This window comes from Schistocerca cancellata, chromosome 3 (genome assembly GCF_023864275.1).
Source record: "Schistocerca cancellata isolate TAMUIC-IGC-003103 chromosome 3, iqSchCanc2.1, whole genome shotgun sequence".
NCBI lineage: Eukaryota > Metazoa > Arthropoda > Insecta > Orthoptera > Acrididae > Schistocerca > Schistocerca cancellata.
The window spans coordinates 252,557,757-252,579,675 of record NC_064628.1 but is presented as its reverse complement, the minus strand read 5'-3'; the positions used below and the strand labels follow the sequence as shown (position 1 = coordinate 252,579,675).

The 21,919-nt window shown below is 40.8% G+C and overlaps 2 protein-coding genes across 2 annotated transcripts in view; both read left to right on the top strand.

Moving 5' to 3' along the window:
- The window catches only part of LOC126174896 (translation initiation factor eIF-2B subunit epsilon), a 102,007-nt gene extending 84,159 nt beyond the window's left edge, over window positions 1–17,848 (top strand). The window contains exon 11 of the mRNA XM_049921319.1: window positions 17,689–17,848. Coding sequence (XP_049777276.1) covers window positions 17,689–17,766 — 78 coding nt within the window. The 3' untranslated portion in view covers window positions 17,767–17,848. The remainder of the gene's footprint in view (window positions 1–17,688) is intronic.
- Window positions 17,849–20,172: 2,324 nt separating this feature from the next.
- The window catches only part of LOC126174898 (protein THEM6), an 88,914-nt gene continuing 87,167 nt past the window's right edge, over window positions 20,173–21,919 (top strand). Inside the window, exon 1 of the mRNA XM_049921322.1 lies at window positions 20,173–20,407. Within this exon, the coding sequence (XP_049777279.1) occupies window positions 20,251–20,407 (157 nt within the window). The 5' untranslated portion in view covers window positions 20,173–20,250. The remainder of the gene's footprint in view (window positions 20,408–21,919) is intronic.

Sequence of the window (21,919 nt, the reverse complement as noted above, 5' to 3'; positions counted from 1 at the left end):
TGCCATGTAAGCAGGAGATCCCGGGTTCGAGTCTCGTTCGGGGCACATATTTTCATCTGTCCCCTTTGACGTATGTCAACGCCTGTAAGCAGCTAAGGGTGTACATTTCATTGTAATCTCAAAGTTTTTATTTCTTCTCCATGGATTTTAATACCTACTCTGAATTTTTCTTTTGTTTCCGATACTGCTTGCGCAATATACAGATTGAATAACATTGGGGAGAGGCTATAACCCTGTCTCTTTCCCTTCCCAATCATTGCTTCCCTTCCATGTCCCTCAACTCTTATAACTGCCATCTGGTTTCTGTACAAATTGTAAATAGCCTTTCGCTCCCTGTATTTTACCCCTGCCACCTTTAGAATTTGAAAGAGAGTATCCCAGTCAACATTGTCAAAAGTTTTCTCTAAGTCTACAAATGCTAGAAATGTAGGTTTGCCTTTCCTTAATCTTTCTTCTAAGATAAGTCGTAGAGTCAGTATTGCCTCACATGTTCCAATATTTCTACGGAATCCAAACTGATCTTTCCTGAGGTCGGCTTCTACCAGTTTTTCCATTCGTCTGTAAAGAATTCACGATAGTATTTTGCAGCTGTGACTTATTAAACTGATAGTTCAGTAATTTTAACATCTGTCGACACCTGCTTTCTTTGGGATTGGAATTGTTATATTCTTCTTGAAGTCTGAGGGTGTTTCGCCTGTCTCATACATCTTGCTCACCAGATGGTAGAGTTTTGTCAGGACTGGATCTCCCAAGGCCGTCAGTAGTCGTAATGGAGTGTTGTCTACTCCGGGGGCCTTGTTTCGACTCAGGTCTTTCAGTGCTCTGCCAAACTCTTCATGCAGTATCGTATCTCCCATTTCATCTTCATCTACATCCTCTTCCATTTCCATAATATTGTCCTCAAGTACATCGCCCTTGTATAGACTCTCTATATACTCCTCCTACCTTTCTGCTTTCCCTTCTTTGCTTAGAACTGGGTTTCCATCTGAGCTCTTGATATTCATACAAGTGGTTATCTTTTCTCCAAAGGTCTCTTTAATTTTCCTGTTGGCAGTATCTATCTTACTCCTAGTGAGATAAACCTCTACAACCTTACATTTGACGTGTAGCCATCCCTGCTTAGCAAGTGATAACTAATTTCAAATGCCCAGGGACTGTGTCAAATTACATTGTTTCCTTGGAATACTGAATTTATACTGTAGGCATTTGGAATGTTCTGCAGAACATCAAGCTGTCCTGAATAATTACTTGAAGAACATCAAGAAAAATGACAAAGTAAGCACTCAGTGGACAAAACATGCAAAATGGATCTCGAAAATGCAGGCCTTTTAACATTCCTGAATGTAAACAATGAATTTGTATCATTTGAAGATACTTCAATTTGCATCTGGTGCTGTGCTGCAACAAAAAGGAGGAGGAATGTGGAAAACAACTGGTTTCCCCTCCAGATTTTCTCATCATTCTATTAGAAATATTCAGTTTATGATAGAGAACTTCTCAGCATGTACATGGCAGTGAGGTATTTTAAATTCTTTCTTGAAGGGCATATATTTCCATGTACATTGACCATGCTCCTTCGATACATGCTTTTAAACAACAAAACAATAAGGCAATTTCTATGCAGTTCTGTCACCTACAGTTCATATCACAAATTATGACAGATATCAGATTCATTTTGGGAAGAAAAGTATGTGGCTGACAACCAATCTACGAGGGCTGTTCAGAAAGTAGAGAATGTTTCCGTCTGATGCCACTAGGCGCTGACTGATCACGTATATTTTGGTATGTGTGTGCTCGATAGCTCAGAATCCATGACAGTGAGAACATCTCTGCGCGACTGGTTTTTTCGATATTCAAATTTAAAGTATGTGCTGCAATTGAAAATCCTGCCAGTTGTGAGGTGCGGTCTGTGATATTGTTTTTGTTGGCAAAAAACCTAAAACCTATAGAAATTTATCCTGAACTGTGCAGAGTGTACGGAAACAATGTAATGAGTGAATGTTCCGTCAAGAAATGGTGCATTTAGTTTAAAAATGGCCGAACCGATGTTCATGATGAAGAGAAGAGTGGATGTCCGGGCATTGTGACTGACAATCTTGTCACTAAAGTTGATGAAACGATTTGTGAAACCTGTCGCTTCACAATAACGGAGCTTTCACTCTTTTTCCACAAGTTTCATGACTTTGTTGTTTGAAATTGTCACTCAAAAGCTAGGCTACCACAAATTTTGTGCACAATGGGTGCCCAAAATGCTTACAGAACACCATAAATAACAGTGAATTGGGGGCAATGTTGACATGGTGATTCATTACTGGATCGTCCACCCCTGGTAGCTGAGTGGTCAGCGCGACAGAATGTCAATCCTAAGGGCCCGGGTTCGATTCCCGGCTGAGTCGGAGATGTTCTCCGCTCAGGGACTGAGTGTTGTGTTGCCCTAATCATCATCATTTCATCCCCATTGATGCGCAAGTCGCCGAAGTGGCATCAAATCGAAAGACGCACCTGGCGATCGGTCTACCCGACGGGAGGCCCTAGTCATAGACATTTTATTTCTGGATCGAACCGTAACCGGTGATGAGACTTGGATGAAACACGTCAATTGTGAGACAAAATTACAGTCCATGGAGTGGGGGCACATGAGGGCTCCCCCCCCTCCCCCCCCAAAAAAATAAAATAAAATAAAATAAAATAAATAAATAAATGTTTGCAAACCTTGTCAGCAAGGAAGTTATTGGAGACAGTGTTTTGGGCTAGGCAAGGTGTGCTTCTTTTCTTGAACGTGGAACAACCATAAATTCTGCCCGGTACTATCAAACTTTGCACAGCCTTAGAAGAGCAGTTGACAATGCCCGACCTCACTTACTTAAAAACTCTTTAATTCATTCAAATGGGAAATTTGCTCTCATCCGCCCTGCGGCCCCTATCTTGCACCAAGCAACTTTCACTTGTTTCCTAAGGTGAAAAACTGGCATACAACGCAGTGCTTTGATGACGACGCAGAACTCCAGGTCGGTGTGACTCACTGGCTGAAGTCTCAGGCAGCAGAATTCTGCGACGAAGGTCTTTCAAAGCTTGACCACCACTATGATAAGTGTCTCAATGTATCTGGTGAATATGAGGGAAAGTAGTATGTCAGTCGCTCTTTCAGATGTATATAATAAATTGCGTTTCTTGTTCTTAGCTTTCTTTTTAATGCCAAAACATTCCCTGCTTCTGATATCCCTCGTAGATGCGAAGTATTAGTACGAAGATAGCAGATATTCGTGTGGGTGATGAAGAACTGAAGAAAGTTCGATCTAGTTCTCATACATCATTGAAGTTTAGACAGCATGAAACCCCACAAGATTCTTATGGGGCAATGTATTGACAAGTAACTTTCGTCCTTATTTTCCTTGGCAGTTTAGATACTCAGTATTTCAGCATTGCCACAGCATGATACGGCCTGGTATTAAGTCTTCTGTGAAGTTACTCATGCATACATTTATTTGGTCAAACATCAAACAAGATATCCAAAAATGAACAAAATAATGCATAACATGCAAAAAGAGCAAAGTGGCTGGACATAATAAATCTGCTGTTGACTAGTTTTGAAGCACAGATGGACAATTTAAGGTGGTACAGATCGATCTGATTGGGGCACTGCCTCCCTCAGATGAATTCGTATACTACTTGATGTGCATTGATCTATTCAGTAACTAGACAGAAGTTATTCCATTACGTGATTTTTGAGCAGAAACAGTGACACAAGCATTTTATAACTCCTGGATCACTAGATTTGTGGCATCTAACCAAATAAGGACTGACCAAGGAGCAAAGTTCCAGTAAGTTTTGTTCAGTGCATTAGCATAGATTTGTCGTACTATGTACACACAAACTAAGCCGTATCATCCACAATCAAATGGGAAAGTAGAGAGATTCCATAGAACATTGAAGACATCCATCAGGGCATGTGGTAAAAATAAATGGTGTGACATAATTCCTACTATTCTCCTAGAACTTTGTTGCTGTGTGAGAGAAGAAAGTAAGTCAACAGCTGCTGAGATGCTGTATGGCACAACTCTAATATTGCCTGGAGATTTCATTGTAATGTCAGAAAACAAACAAGAAATAGATATTTCGGCAGTCACTTCTCACTTATGCCAACATATGGATAAACTATGCCCTTCAGAATGTTCCCTAAACGTAAAGGAAATGGAATTTCTTAGTAAAGATCTGCATAATATGACTCGTGTATTTGTGAGGAATGACAAAGTTAAAGCTAAACTAGTTGTTATATCTTCAAATTTATCACATATATTTCGGACAACACAACAACACATATAAGTCACTGAGTAAGTAGACCTGTGTACAAGTCGGCATTCGATTAAACACTGAGTCTCAGTCTAGCAGCCGCCGCTCGGCTGGCCGCTTAGGTGGCGCCGCTGCTGCATGGCTGGCAGGCAGTGCCGCACGTAGAGGACGTGCGTAATTGCGCGGCGGCACTTTGAATAATCGGCGAGTCACAACACTTTCCTCCCCCCCCCCCCTTTGAAATTGTTGCACTGGTCTTGATGGAGGTGTTCTGGAGATGGCTAACGTCCATAGGCGTTGTTTGACTCGCCGTAAAGTCTCGAGGAGGAGGCTTCCCCTACGGACGGAAGTGCCCCCGATGATAACGGGTCGAGATGACAGGAGACGTAGGGGTCGAATCTGCTGGGGCCCCATGCACCAATCTGCCCGTTGCGGCAAGTCCAGTTGATATGACAGGAGACATGGGCGATGTGTCGGCGTCCGTTGGAGGAGGAGGCGAGTAGATGTACTCCGACAGAGGATGGTCCTCCGGTTCCTGCATGAGCACATCTCCTGGTGGCGTCTGTTCTGGTGCTGGCATCGTGATGACGGTGAGAGGGCTGCGTTGTGAGTATTGAGAGATGCCAAGATCCCGAGCATCAGGTAGAGCCAAAGGTGGTGTGGCGGCATTCAGAACAGGCGTTGCTGGCACCCGAGGCCGAAGCTGGTCCGAATGACGCACTGCAACACCCGTGTCCGTCTGGATTTCATACAGGCGGCTGCCACGGTGTCGTAAGATGCGGCCCGGGCTCCATTTTGGCCGCCTGCCATATCCCCGTACCCAGACGAGGTCGTCGGCGGTGAACCGGCCAAGTGAAGGCACCCGTGGCCGTGAGGTGGGAGGCCGCAGAAGATGAAGTAGCGTGCGGGGCTGTCGTCCATGTAAGAGCTCAGCCGGGATGTGATCACCCATGGGGGTGAAACGGTAAGACGCCAGGAACTGGAGAAGCACATCATCAGCAGCAGAAGAAGTCAGAAGTTTCCGCATCTGAGCCTTAAATGTGCGGACCAGTCATTCAGCCTCACCATTGGATTGTGGATGGAACGTCGGGGCCATGACATGCGTAACGCCGTGACGAGCACAAATATCCGCAAAGTCGGAAGAGGCAAATTGCGGACCATTATCAGTAACAAGAGTAGAGGGGAGGCCTTCCAAAGAAAAACTGCGGGCGGAGCACTGGTGGTTGCCACGGTGGTAGGTGACGTGCAACGGACAATGAAAGGAAAGTTAGAGTAGGCGTCAATTACGAGGAGCCAATAAGTACCTAAAAAAGGTCCCGCAAAGTCAGCATGAATGCGCTCCCAGGGCTTCTCAGGCGAAGGCCACGGTGACAAAGATGACTTCGGGGCAGCAGCCTGTGACGCACAAGGGCCACATGCAGCGACCATGTGTGCTATTTCAGAGTCGATGCCAGGCCAGTACACATGACGGCGCGCCAGAGATTTTGTGCGAGACATACGCCAGTGCAAGACTGAAGCACGCAAAGACGCAGGGACCACAACACGCGGCAAAGCATTGTCAGTGGAGAGGAGGATAACACCATCCCTAGCCGTGAGGCGGTAGCGCAAAGTGTAGTATTTCCACAACGGATCAGAAGTCTTAGCGGACGGGCGATCTGGCCAACCTTTCTGAATACAGCGTAAAACCCGGCAGAGGGTAGGGTCAGAACCCGTAGCAGCCGCCAGCCTGTCCCCAGTGATGGGGAACCCGTCCACAACCTGCTGCTCGGCAACATCCAGGTGGAAACACAAAAGTTCGTTCCTATCGAATGCCTGATCAGGACCCATGGGAAGGCGAGACAAAGCATCTGCATTCGCATGTTGAGCCGTTGGCCGGAAATGAATCTCATAATTGAAACGGGACAAGTAAAGAGCCCAACGCTGGAGGCGGTGTGCAGCCTTGTCGGGAAGTGACGTTGTTGGATGAAACAGGGAAACAAGTGGTTTGTGATCCGTAACGAGATGAAATTTTGAGCCATAGAGAAAAACACCAAACTTATGAAGAGCATAAATGATGGCCAAAGCTTCTTTCTCAGTTTGAGAATACTTTTGTTGGGCATCCGTGAGCGTTTTGGAGGCATAAGCGATGGGTTGTTCCGAACCATCAGAAAAATGGTGCGCAAGGACTGCACCGACCCCGTATTGAGAGGCGTCTGTGGCAAGAACAAGATGTTGGCTCGGTCGATAAGTAGCCAGGCACGGGGCCTGTTTCAGCAGAGTCTTTAATTTCCGGAAAGCCGCGTCACATGACGCGGACCAGTGAAAAGGCACGTTTTTATGCAACAGGCGATGCAACGGCTGAGCCACCGACGCCACAGACGGTAAAAACTTGTGATAGTATGCTATTTTCCCCAAGAAGGCCTGCAGTTCCTTAACAGATGTAGGGCGAGGAAGGGCATCAATCGCAGGACAGTGTGTTGAAGCGGACGAATACCATCCCGAGAGAGTTGAAACCCCAAGTACGTGATAGATGCCTGAAATATTGTGACTTCTGAAGATTACACTTAAGACCGGCAGTCTGTAAGACATTAAAAAGTGTGCGGAGATTTTGAAGATGTTCTTCAGCAGTGGAGCCAGTGACAACAATGTCGTCCATGTAATTGATACACCCAGGGACAGGGAGCAATAATTGTTCCAAGAATCGCTGAAAGAGATCAGGGGCGCTAGCAACACCGAATGGCAAGCGTTGGTATTGATAGAGGCCGAAAGGCGTGTTAAGGACCAGAAACTTCCGGGAAGCAGCATCGAGAGGAAGTTGATGATAAGCTTCTGACAAGTCAATTTTAGAAAAATACTGTCCTCCAGCGAGTTTAGTGAACAGTTCTTCAGGACGGGGCATAGGGTAAGTGTCGATGAGGCATTGAGCATTTACAGTGGCTTTGAAATCGCCACAGAGATGAATATCACCATTTGGTTTAGCAACTACAACGACAGGAGAGGACCACTCACTGGAAGTGACAGGAAGCAAGACCCCTGAAGCAGTGAGACGATCCAACTCCCGTTTGACCCGATCACGAAGGGCCACAGGAATGGGCCGAGCCTGAAAAAACTTAGGCCGAGCAGTGGGTTTGAGCGTGATATGAGCTTCAAAGTCATTTGCACGGCCTAACCCAGGAGAAAAAAGGGAAGAAAAAGTCGTAGACAAGGAATCCAGTTGAGCATAAGGAATAGCGTCAGAGACAATATTGACAGAGTCATCTATGGAGAACCCAAAAACGCGAAAGGCATCGAAACCAAAAAGATTTTCTGCATTGCTCTGGTCGACCACAAATATGGGAACAGTGCGAACGATGGATTTGTAAGATACCTCAGCATTAAACTGTCCCAAGAGAGAAATCTTCTGTTTATTGTACGTCCGTAATTGTCGAGTGACAGGGGACAGGAGTGGAGAACCCAGCTGAAGATACGTCTGAGAATTAATTATAGTGGCAGCAGAACCGGTATCCACTTGCATGCGAACATCTCGAGCATGGATTTGGACAGTGAGGAATAACTTCCCTGAAAGGGAAGAAGTGCAATTGACAGACAACACACAATCAGAATCAGCGTCATGTTCATGAACATCATGTATGCGGTCGGATTTACAAACGGAAGACACATGACCTTTCTTTTTGCAATTGTGACACACAGCCCAACGTTGGGGACAATCCTCGCTTGAATGTTTCGTAAAACACCGCGGACATGAAGGAAGTTGCCGAGGATTTTGCTGCAGTTTCTTAGTGGGTTGTTTACGACTAGGCCGAGGCTGCACGTGGGAGCGTACTGCGGCCACGTCGGCCGGCGGGGACGCACCGCACGCGTTGTCAACAGCGCACAGAGGTTGTATTTCCCTGACATCACCCCACGCTTCTATTTGCGCCCCAGCGGCACGAGAAATTTCAAAAGACTGCGCAATGGAGAGAACTTCATCTAGAGTCGGATTCGCCAACTGAAGGGCACGTTGCCGAACTTCTTTGTCGGCGCTGACCGGATAATCGCATCCCGTACCATGGAATCAGCGTAGGATTCTTTGTGAACGTCAGTAACAAATTGACACTTTCGACTGAGGCCCTGAAGTTCAGCAACCCAAGCGCGTTAGGATTGATTTGGTTGTTTTTGACAACGATAAAAGGCAACACGAGAGGCTACCACATGCGTTTGCTTTTGAAAATAGACAGACAGAAGTGAGCACATTTCAGCAAAGGACAAAGACGCAGGATCTTTCAAAGGAGCCAATTGCGACAACAACCGATACATTTGAGGTGAAATCCAGGAAAGAAACAGAGACTTACATGGTTGTTCGTCCGTCACATGAAATGCCAAGAAGTGCTGTCGAAGACGTTTTTCATAATCAGACCAGTCTTCCGCCGTCTCGTCGTAAGGTGGAAAAGGAGGGACAGCCAACGACGAGAAACGCCCCGCATTTGACGCTGCAACGAAATCGCGAATCGCCGCTGTTAGAAGCGTTTGCTGTTCAAGGAGATTTTGCAAGAGTTGCTCGACAGTAGCCATGGAACCCTGTGAGTCAACGGTGAAAAGGAAAAATCCCATCCTTGTCGCCAATTGCTATATCTTCAAATTTATCACATATATTTCGGACAACACAACAACACATATAAGTCACTGAGTAAGTAGACCTGTGTACAAGTCGGCATTCGATTAAACACTGAGTCTCAGTCTAGCAGCCGCCGCTCGGCTGGCCGCTTAGGTGGCGCCGCTGCTGCATGGCTGGCAGGCAGTGCCGCACGTAGAGGACGTGCGTAATTGCGCGGCGGCACTTTGAATAATCGGCGAGTCACAACACTTCCCCCCCCCCCCCCCCCCTTTGAAATTGTTGCACTGGTCTTGATGGAGGTGTACTGGAGATGGCTAACGTCCATAGGCGTTGTTTGACTCGCCATAAAGTCTCGAGGAGGAGGCTTCCCATATGGACAGAAGTGCCCCCGATGATAACGGGTCGAGATGACAGGAGACGTAGGGGTCGAATCTGCTGGGGCCCCATGCACCAATCTGCCCGTTGCGGCAAGTCCAGTTGATATGACAGGAGACATGGGCGATGTGTCGGCGTCCGTTGGAGGAGGAGGCGAGTAGATGTACTCCGACAGAGGATGGTCCTCCGGTTCCTGCACTAGTGCATCCCTATAAAGCCCCCTGTGAAGTCCTGGAGCAAAAAGGAAAATATTTCATGCTAAAAATTAAGGATGTGGCAACTAGCATCTCACTTGATAGAGTGAAACCTGCATTCATCTTTGTGAACTGAAAACACTGTGGACATTTAGGAAAACCTACAGAGCACTTCACTTTTGAATGAGTTGCCCATAGCTCCAAGAGTCTCACCAAATCATTACCGGAAGTGGTCAAGTTGTGAAATTCCTGCAAAGTACAAGTAGACAATGGGAGAGGGGAGTGAGGATTGTGTTCACAACCTACAGTTCAGTAAATAGTTCTTCTTTGTGTTAACTTTCTTTGAAAACAAATGACATTTGAAATGCACAGTGCAAAGGAGGTCTAGAAATCAATTGTTCTCTTTGGAGTGTGTGATCTTTGTAAAAAATGGAAATTTTAACATAATATTTTGTATTTAAAATATGGTGTTTAGTATTTAGTTGTGTAAAAGGACCAACACACTCACTGGCACTTGAAACACTTGCACTGTTATTTTGTCATTCATTTTACCCTCAAGTTATTTAATCTCTGAATGCCACATATTTAATAGAAATTGCAACCATCCTCTTAGCTAAGTGACTTTCTGCTGATGAGACTGTACATGAATTTCAAATATGACTTAATCAGTTGATTAAAATGCATGAAAACAAAAGAAAATAATAGAGCTTTGCATCTTATGTTATGTTTGCAATGAAATGCGGAGAAGTCAACTGTCTACTGCTTTTGAATGAATCTGTTCAATTGAAGAACATAGGATTAGGGCATCCTGTTTATTATAAGCAACAAATATGCATTTATAAATTGATAAGATACCTATATGTCTATGCTGCCGGTGTAGTGGACTGACAAGACAGCCAGTCCACAGTGACGGGTAACCGAAAGGCACGCGTACACACACGCCGACTGGCGTGAATTCTGGAACAGGAAACGTAATTAATGCTATAAGAAAAGTACGTAGCTGATGTGATACTTAACTTTTATTTCCATCATTGTGGTACATCGCTATTGACGATACAAATTAGACTCGTTCCGGATAGGGTTAACGGCGCCTTGCTAGGTCGTAGCCATGGGCTTAGCTGAAGGCTATTCTAACTGTCTCTCGGCAAATGAGAGAAAGGCTTCGTCAGTGTAGTCGCTAGCAAAGTCGTCGTACAACTGGGGCGAGTGCTAGTCCGTCTTTCTAGACCTGCCGTGTGGTGGCGCTAGGTCTGCAAGTACTGACAGTGGTGACACACGGGTCCGACATGTACTAATGGACCGCGGCCGATTTAAAGCTACCACCTAACAAGTGTGGTGTCTGGCGGTGACACCACAGCCGGCATCCAGAATGAAGAGCTATACTGTCAGGTGTTACAGAAAAATACAGATATTCACCATATAATATAAAAAAAATGCTCTATACTTCAGAATATAATATCAACCACATAATGAGGAAGAGAATAGGAATAACACCAAGTCTATTGCCCTTCCTCACTACCTGATGAATTTTACTGCACAAATAGTCAGAATCATGGAAAATATCAAACAGCAAATTCAGGGAAATTTCAAACAATGAATAGATTAACCCTTCTAGACATTAAAAAAGTGATCAGCTATTACAAAATGAGGTTCCATGTGGATGTAGTAATGTTATTAGGACACTGAGTTATAAGAATGGTACACTGAACATCAGCAAGTTTCTCCAGCCACAAAAAACTGTGTTGGATGAATGCTGAATTTCTGTAGGCAGTTCAGTGAATTATGACAAAATTCAGATTCTGGTCCATCCACATATCTTTGGGCTTTGGTGGGCAAGAAATAATTGAAGATAATACATAACAAACAAGATTATTAACCAGAACAATACTTGCATTTATAGAATACATCTCCTATTTTCACTCTCTGGAATTTTCATTGTGTGTGTTCAATGCTTGGCATTTTGATGCATACCATTAAACTAAATGATGAAATATCTGACTTAACAACAATTTTGTGCGTTTTCATACATATTACTCTTTTCATTGCAGCTTTGATGTATTCCTTGTGAAGTGGCTTAATTTTATATGTGACTGAAGCACTGCTGTATCAGCTACCTCATGTTTAAGACAAGTACCTTTAATTTTAGAGTGTAAGTTTGAGAGAGATATTCTTCATGTCTGTAGGAGTAACTATCAGAAGAAGAAATAATAATCTCACAGAAGCATGCCTGAGAACTGATGAAACATTATATTCTCTGTCATAACTTCAGCAATCACACTGCTGGACATTGTCCAGAAGACCTCTCTGGGGCTCAACTGAAGCACTAATGTGTCATTGTGAGCTGCCATCTTGTGTTACAAAATATCACATCATGTAGAAAAAATCAATTGATTGCCACCTCATCAGGAGATGGTGGAATAATGTATGGTCACTGTGATAAACACTCTCTCACTGACCGTCAAGGAGGGACCATACAGTAGTGTAGCATGTTCCTGAAATCTGTTTTTTGTTGCTACTGAAGCCTGAATGAATTACAGAAACATGGTATTGCTTAGAAATTTATTTTGGACAGGACTATGAATTAATATTCAATAATTTATTTTGACCAAATGAAACCATAAACTCCCAATAATGAGTGAAAAATTGAGGGTGCAGCAGCTAATAATTATAAACTCAGTTGTGTATTAAGGCATTAGTAATTTTTCTGAACATTTTGTGGTGTGATATTCAGACACCCACCCTAGGAAACCTAATGGAAAAATTGATCTCTGACGTTCAACTGTGTTTATTGCTCGTTAGCACTGTTACTCGTCTGGCTTAGCACATGAAAGATGTCAGCCATTTATCTCTCTGAAATATGTCAGCCATAGTGATCATTTTCCTCCATAGTGATTATTTTCTTCTTGTCCTGTCCCTTCCTGACTGTTTACCTGTCATGATGGGCTCTCAAGAAAGCTGAATGCTCTCAACTTTGTACACTATTCAACAAGAGAAAATTGACATACTATGGAATTATCAAAATGAATTATAACATTGACACATTGTCCCAGAATATGCTCCCATGTAAATTATGGAATGAAAGGAAGCAAAGGTGACCAGATTTTTTATTTTTATATAACTTATGCCTGACAAAGTCTATATTGCAAATAGATATTTGTTTAGATATTTCAGTAAGTCTGCAGTAAGTTCCTAAAGGCATTTATTATTGAGTTAGAATTTAATGCAGTCAGCCTCTTCTATCTGCACATCATTATATTTTAAATTTTTAAAAAAATGTGATTTAACACAACATTACAGCTATTTCTCACATCCAGTTTCCAAAGCTCCTGTCTTTCCAATCTTCTGCTTGCAAATTCTGCTCTGATTTAGCACTTCTGACTCTCTCTGCCCTTGTTGGTTTCTTGCATCCTCTTCCTGTACTAGTTGGACTCCACTCCACCATCTTCTTAGGCCACCCGTCCTCACCCAAACAGCATACATTTTGATGCCACCTCCATTATTTTGCTTCAGTTGTATCCATTAAAGTGGTGTCACAGTTCATTCTGTATGTATGTTTTCATTTTTAATTTTATTCCATAGTGTTAACTTATAGGAACACCTCCAAAATCCCATCTTCATAGACAATAAGTTGTTCTTAATTCTTTCATTCACTTCTACTCCATAGTTTGCTATACATTCTACAATAGTTTTAAATATCCTATTCTTTGTTTGTTTTTGTGCTCCACAAAGTTCCAATCAGTTGTTTGATTTGTCTAACTTGACAAATGCTGTTTCTAATTTTGCTTTTAATACATCTATCTATGTTAATAATGACTCCCAAATGCTTATAAGAGTCCACAGATCTTACGACCCCAAAATATAATGCCAGGTCTTGATTCACTCATCCAATAACCAAATATATGGTTTTCTCTAAATTAATCATTAAACTCAATTTTTATATTCTCTGTGCAACTTTCTAACCATGTTTGTCTTGATATGACATCCCCAACTAGTTATGTATATTATTTGTGATTGATAACATTCACTACCAGTATAATACATTTTATTTTCCAATAAAAGGAAAGCACAACCATGTTTCAGGGCAACAATCCCATCTTCAAGTGTATAGATTGACCATACCAGTAAACTAACAGTAACTAGTTGAATTGTATGGACATCTCATGGATCTGAACATGAGACTGTTGTCATGAAGCCTGACTGTGCCTTCTTTTTGTTCGAAAATAAGATTTATTGCATCTGTAGCAGATGTTATCAATAATGAATTTCTAACTGTGTAACTCGTGTAATCCACATACTCCACAAAAATGACTTAGTCATCAGCAAAATGCAAAATGAAGAGCTTGTCATCATTTAGTGACACACTTATATTATGATAGGAATGTTTGGATAATATTAAGTCAGAGTTCAAAAATATTTTAAATAATGAAGATGTTATCATGCATCCCTGTTGTGACCCTTTGGCCACTGGAATCTCTTCAGATATCTTTCTATATACTTTAATGGTACAAGTTGTACCACTACATAAAGCTGTAACAGCATGTACATAATACAGCTCCTTTCCCTAACACTACAGTCCACAATTTACACATGGAAATGCTATCATAAGGTTTCTTAAAGTCAATGAAAAGCATGTGGGTCTCTAAATTCCTGACCACTCTTTTTTCATGAGCTGTTTTAGGTAAAATATATTATATGTGCGTGATCATGTGGCATAGAACCCATTCTGTTCTTCTTTGTAGAAGTATTTTTGTCTACTTATAATGTAGTCAGTTACAGATTTTCTCTATTGTGTAGCTTGTGTCCATGTAAATTCACTCCCAAACCCAACAATGCTTTGCTATTGATAAATATGTATGGGAATTGTATCTACATCCTAATCTCCTTCTCCCCACTCTCTCTGTCCTTCAACTACCTCCCACTCCCTGTGTTCATTTTCTACCCCTCCCCTGTTTGTCCATCTCCTCTTCCTCCCTTTCTTTGACCTTTTTGATTGTTGTTGCAACCGAAACCTTGTCTGGGAAATGAAGTCACTTAAAATGAATGGGTGAATTGGTTGGGATCATTAATATAAGGGGCACAGGAGAGGCCCCTCGAGCTGCTGGATCTGTGGGGATAGTAGCTTCAGTGACAGTATCTCTCATAGTTTTAATCTGTGAACGGTTAGGACTGTAGTGTTTTGGATGATCCAGATCTCATAGTAGTATTACAATCGTAAGTTGATAAGCTGTAAATACAGCTGTCCCCTTAAAACTGAGTGTGATCAAGAAAACAAAACAGCGCATTGTTGTATATACAATTTTCGTTTAAAATTACATATAAGGAGATAGCAAAAAATATGTACATTGTTGTTTAAAAAATCAATAGTATACGTCCATCTTCATGTTCGTAATGTATCGGGTAATAATTTAAAGTAAAACGGTCAAGAACTTTTTGAGATTTGTGTTAACTATGTTTCCCTTTACGTGTTTCATATACTTATATAAACATATATTAATGAAATATGTAGCCTGTGTCTATCCAGACTTTTATTAGAGTATAATGTACAACTCTGAAGTAAATCAGTCAATAAATTTTTGAATTTATATACATTATGTGTTGAAAAATACGATAGTCTATGTCCGTCAGAGTGTTTTGAGAGTACTGTTAAAAATTTGAAGTAAATTGGTCAAAAGAATAAAAGAATTTTGAGATTTTTGCTACATAAAAATATGTAAAGTATGCCTTGTTGATATACATATTTTTATAACAAATTATATAGAGCACAGTATGGCCATCTAAATGTTTTTTAAAACATCATGTAAAAATTTGAAGTAAAAAAAATTTTGGTAAAATCTTTAAATGATGACTTGTCTGTATATAGTAGTATATATTGATATAACATATATATTAAAACAATATATAGCATATGTGTGTCTCAATGTTTATTAGAGTATTGTGTAAAATTTTGAAGTAAATCGGTCAAGAACTTTCTAAGATTTTGCTAAAAACATTTTCTATTTACATAGTATATATACTTTTATCTGCAACATATATTAAAAATGTGTAGCCAGTGTCCGTCCAAACATTTATTAGGGTATCGTGTAAAAATGTGAAGTCAGTCTTTCAATAACTACTTGAGATTTTTGGCAACAATGTTCAATGACAACTTATTTTTATATATTATAGTTGTATAGATATAGGTCTTTATATACTATATATATTTTAAAAATATGTAGACAATGTCTGAATGTTTATTAGAGTACCATGTAAAAATCTGAAGTAAATCGGTCAGGAATATTTTGAGTTTTTTCTGACTATTTTACCCTTTTTGTGTGGTATATATTTATATATCATATGTTAAAAATATGTAGCTACTAAAAATATGTAGCTAATATCAGTCTGAACATTTATTAGATTATTGTGTATAAATTTACAGTAATATTGCTAACAATGTTTCTCTTTTATATGGTATATATATTTATATAACATGTATATTTTTAAGAAAGTAACATATGTCCATCTGTACATTTATTAGAATATTTTATAAAAATTTTAAATAATTTCAGACTTTTCAAGATATTTGTTAAGACCCTCTTTAATTTATGTTGTGTATAGATACTTATAAACCATACATATTTCAAAAAAATGTTGCCTATTTCCATCCTTATGTTTATTAGAATTTCATGTAAAAATTGGAAGTAAATCAGTCAAGAACTTATTGAGATTTTTGGTAACAACATTAAACTACAGTCTGTCTTAGTATAATAGTGTATGAGGTGTGTGAGAAAAGTAATGTGATTGATTTTTTTTATCTACCAAAATTTTTATTTCTTTCAAACAACAATATTATCTCCTTCGAAATAGTTCAACCTGGCAGCTGTACACCAGCGGAATCATTGTTCCCAGTTTTGGTAGCAGTGCTGAAAGCCTTAATTGGTAAGGCCTTACATGTCAGTCACATTCTGTGGACTGTTCTCCAGAGTCCCAAAATGATGCCCCTTCAAGAAATTTTTCAGTTTCTGGAAAAGAAAAAAGTCAGAGGGGCTTGGTTCAGGTGAATTCATGACACATCATCCACTTGTCTGCAGTGTCTGGTCTCATTCAAGTAAATACACTTGATTGACAATTGGTCCTGGAGGAACAAATTCTTTATGTACAATTCCCCTATTGTCAAACAAGCAAATCAGCATTGTTTTGATCTTTGATTTGCTTATTCCAGCTTTTTTCAGTAGCGGAGATGTCTCAGTGTGCTACTCCTCACTTTGCTGTTTTGTCTTAGGGTCATATTCAAAAATTCAGAATTCATCACCTTTGATCAAATGACTGAACCATTCTTTGTCATTGGCAATCCTGTCAAGATGATCAGTGCACATGTTTCTTCGATTGTCCTTCTGCTCAGTTGTGAGATTTTTTTGCACAAATCTTTCACATGTGCAAAACATCAGTCAAAATGTGATCTATGGTGAAAGTGTTTATGTATAACAAATCACCTATCATCCTTATTGTTAAATATTGGTCTGATCTCACAAGAGTATGCACATGTTCGACGTTTTTGTTGGTTTTTGCAGTTGAAGGTCTCCGTGAGCAAGGCTCATGTTCAACCTTTTTTTGCGACCTTCCAAAAATGATTTGTGCTGATGAAAAACTTGTGCTCTCGATAAGGAATCTTCACCATAGGCCTCTTTCAACACTTGCTAATTCCCTAGGCTTTACACAAAACTTGATAACATAACATTGTTCTAAATTCCGCTGTTCCATTTTTGTGACACACAACTTCACTAATGCCACTCTTAAAATGGCTGTACGGAGCAGAAACTTGGACTGAGCATATGGAAGGGATGAACATGCCAATGTACACAAATAGAACAACACAGCGTTACCAGATCAATCACAGTGTTGTCAAGTCCCATTACTTTTCTCACTCACCTTGTAGACGGATATCTTTCTGCTTTAAATAACCATTTTAAATCCATAGAAAATATTGCTGGCATACGTCTATAAGTCGCTTAAAATTATTTGAAACATATGCTCGGTGGAAACCTCCTGCAAGTTGCAAACTGCACATAGTATGTGTGGTAATAGAATATATTTGTTACATTTTTCATTCATGTCATGACCACTGTACACATCACTTCAGTTCATGTCTTCATTCATGAATCAATATAAATATTGGTGTAATATTGGGTTTCGGTGCAAAACTTATTGAAATTTTTATGAGAATTTACACATTTTGCTGTCTTTTCTATTTTTATATGATGTGTTATGTTGCTGTTACAGGTTGAGCCATTTATTGATTGGCTTCTAGAGGCTGATGAAGAGACAAGCAGTGAAGATGAAGATGAAGATGAAGACTGAACACTTGTAAAATTATAAAACATTACACAAAACCATTTGCTGTATTATTTATAAATCCTTTTCCTATCTGTTATCAAATAAAGTTATAAGTACAATGGTAATGTACTTTTAAATCTTTATTAGATATATTATTCAAAATGAACCATCTTTCGAGTGCATTTTTATTTTGCAATTACTTATTTTGTCTTCAGTTCTGCAGTGGGTTCAGACAATATTCTCCTCTGTTGAAAATGTTCTGCTTACAAACGGTTTTGGAGAAGCATGTCTTTGGATGCTCTTAAAAATATGTTAATCACATTCTTATTGTTACTTTGTAAATCAGTCTTGTCTGTAACAGTAAGCTGTAGTATAACCCAGTCAATGAGAACCAAAAAAGGTTGAATGGGGGGGAAAATTTGTGTAGTCACAAATATTTGCACAGTGGTAGGAGAGAGTGTCATGTACAACATACTAAAAATCCCAACCAGCTGAATTTGGGGGCCGGGGGGATTTAGGAGTGAGGGTGGGGAGATGTTTAAAGGTCAAATTTTTATTTTCTTCTTGAATAACTGAAAAATCACAGCTTCTAGCGAAAATGTTTCCTCGTATAAAATTATATAAAATTTCCTACAAAAAGGTTCTCTTCATTTTCCCTCTAGGATTAACAGTTTCCACATTGCAGGGGATGAAAAAATTGCAGTTTATTAAAAATAGTGTGTTAATGGTATAAAATTAATGTTTATTGTCCAGTGGATTGGAATAGATTGTATTCTGACGTGTCATAGGGTGGAGGGGGTGGGAATGGAGGGTAGAAGTGTGAGGGAAGGCAGGTTGCCAGATTGTGATTGCATGCTTCACACCTTCATAGGTCTGCAAACTGAATGGCAAGCTGCTGAGGCCATGCTCTCTCTACCATACTTAATCAAAGAAACTACAATGTGATTTGCAAAGCTGTACCGATGCTTCTGCAGACACATGCTGTGGGTCGGAAAGTATATATTCCACAAAGGTATTAACATAACATGGAATACAAGTATGAGATACTAATGCAAGAAACACATGTGAGCATAATCAGCATATACCTCTGCCCACTGTTCCACACTGCTAGAGGGGAATTGATTCATAGTCACTCTGTATTATAGGCAACTTTCCCCAGTACAAGTGCTGCTCACTTTTCAGTTTACAGGCAGACTACCTCCTCAGCTTCTTCTATCCAGTTCTATTATGTGTGTAAACAAAGTAACTTCACTGAGCTCATGTTTATATAGTGGAGTTATTTTCAGTTTATTAATTCATCATTTAATTGCAGTTGTTCAGACAGCAATTATGTAAGAAGCTCAACAGCTGGAGCCATCAACTGTCTGTCAGTATGAAGAGCTTGCTCCATGTGTGACATGGCACCAATCTGTTTCTGACCGTGTCAGTTTCAGTGTCTCCTCTATCAAGGGTGGAACTGGAATATCTTCCGAGCACTCCAGCCTCAGCTCTTCCAACATCTGAAGAGGTCCAGGGGCTTAAAGTGACTCCCTCTGTGACAGAAATAGGTCACCTAAGGTCTTACGGAACTTCAGGTATTTCAACATAAGTCAAGCAATGCATTAGAGCAAATTACTGTTCAAAGTCTGAACGAGAGCAGTCCCTTTTCATCAGATGTATTTACACCTATCTTGCAAGGTATACTGCAGATGTGTAGAAAGTTGCTCCACACTCACAAAGGAACAGTCTCAGATACAATGAAACAATCTGGATGAAAACTGGGTGGTATGTAGAGGGGTCAGGTGTGACCTGCACTTTCTTCCAACCACTGGATACAGTTTTTTTGTTAGTATGGGGGAACTAACTCAGCCGCAAATTGGGTATAGAGGCTGACAGGCGTTCCATCAGGCCCTGGACCTTTGTTCAGTTTTGCCTATTTCAGCTGTTTCTAAACGCCATTGACACTAATATCTGTTTCATTCATCTTTGCCAGGGCACAAGGATCAAGTTGGGGCATTACTTCTGGGTTTTCCTTTGTAGTGGAACATTTTTTAAAAGGTTAAGTATTTCTGCATTTTTTTATTTGCTATCCTCAATTACAGTTCCTGCCTCGCCCATGAATGTCGTCTGGACAACAACTTTGCCGACCAGTATTTATTTTGATTTTGTGAAACATCTCGAGACAATACCCTGCTATAGTAGTCACTGAACGCTTCATGCATTTGTCCCTTGATACGCGAACGCGTTTTGTACAGTTTATGTCTGTTTACATTAATTTACTTCGTTTTGCGCCTGTGGAGGACATGTCATTAAAGCATTCTTTCGAACACCCGCCATCAACGTCTGCGAAGAAAACGCGTACATGTTTCCCTGGAAATGGAGTCTCTCTACTTTTAAAAGTCTCTGAGCAACCTGCTCCGTTGTCCCTGGTGAGTGTTTGTTGCCTGATGGGTAGCGTCGGGTTCGCAGTGCAACGGAAGGCGCGCAGCAGGTCGCGCGCATCTAGGCATACGCTGCGTTGTTTAGTCAATGGTAGTAGCCATGGCTTGCCTAGCAATCAGTTGTATCCTGCTCATGCTCTACGTACTCTTCGATGTCGGTTATTTCATACGTATTGCGTTCGTCATAGCCGTAGGGAGGCTATTTCAGCGGAAAGTGAAGGTGCTGGAGTCCACATCCACCTACGGTAAGCCAAGAACACTGATATTCGAGAAACGACGTTTCAATAACTATATGCATTTCCAGCGTTACTGTGTTTCCTAGTTCGTGTAGACGGAACAGGCTTAAAGATTATTCCAAGAAGAAAACTGCATTCCTTGAAACATCTGTTCCATACCAGTTCTTAAAATTTATAAATATTACAGGAAAGGCGTCCAATGTTACTTGTGATGACTTTATTTCCTCCGTTTTTCCACTTCATAAAACTTAGTCAAAAATTCTGACACATTTATTTTTAATTATCAGCTATTGATCTATACATTTTCCGTATTTTGTCGTCACAAAACTTTTCATGTGGTTCAGCTTATTGTTCTTCTAGCATGCTAATTAGGTCGGAAAAAATAAACGCTGCCTATTGCAGATTTTTAGTCTTTTGGAGGTGCAATAAAGACGACGACAACGACGTCTTTTATAAAAGTTTACGTTTGAGAATGAACCTAAAACAAATCACTAATAGGGGAGCGAGACTGACTGGAAAGATACGGTGTAAACTGTTCTGAAAAGGCTCGCTCTAAAGTAAATGAGTTCATTAACAGATTCGCTTTTTTTGTGTGTGCCGACTACTAAATAACACATTACAGTTCGCTGCGGAAAACAAATATCCACGGAATCCTCTGTAGTCGGGAAGTATTTATGAAAATGAGCCGTGAACACTGAACAGCCTATGAAAGGAGATGTGCTGCTAGCGCTTATTCTTAAAACAAATTCGAACACTAATACAACCAGAGTAGGAGAGGTGAAACAAAATGGTTAGACAAAGTTTAGTTACGGTAAAAAATATTCATATTGTAGTAAATACAAATCCTCATCTGGATTTCTAAAGAGATCCTTTTTCTGTTTCTTCATTTTCTATCTCTCACTTCACAAAACGAAAAAAGTAGTGTCCTATGACCGTATTATCAACGAGTCACTGCTGGACTCGGCCAGCTCTTACAAGTACCTGGGTGTAAACAGTTTGAAGGAAAACGGAATGATCACATGGGCCCAGTCGTGGGTAAAGCTGTTGGTAGACTAAGGTTAATCGGGAGAATACTGGGGAAGTGCAATCAGTCTACAAATCACTTGTGCAACCAGTTCTAGAATATTGCTCAATTGTGTGAGACCTGTACCAAATAGGACTAACTGGGTACATTGAATGTATACAGGGAAGGGCAGCACGAATGAGCACAGGTTTGTGTGATCTGTGGAAGAGTGTCACAGAGATACAGTCCGCACAGAATACCGTAGCCGGTAGATGCGCAGTCGGCAGGGCACGCGTGGGAGAGCAGTAGTGGTGGAGGCTGTGAGCAGGCGCTGCAGGGGAAATGCCGTTCTAACTGTAGCCTAGGCTCAAATTTTTTGTAAATATTAAATGGGACCCCTCCAGGCCCACACTTGCTGGTGACCATTCAAAAAGATCTGCTGTCACCGCTGCTTTGGTTAGCGTCTAAAAATATTTCCACTGAAAATCTAACAAAGCAGAGATTTATTTTCGCCTGGC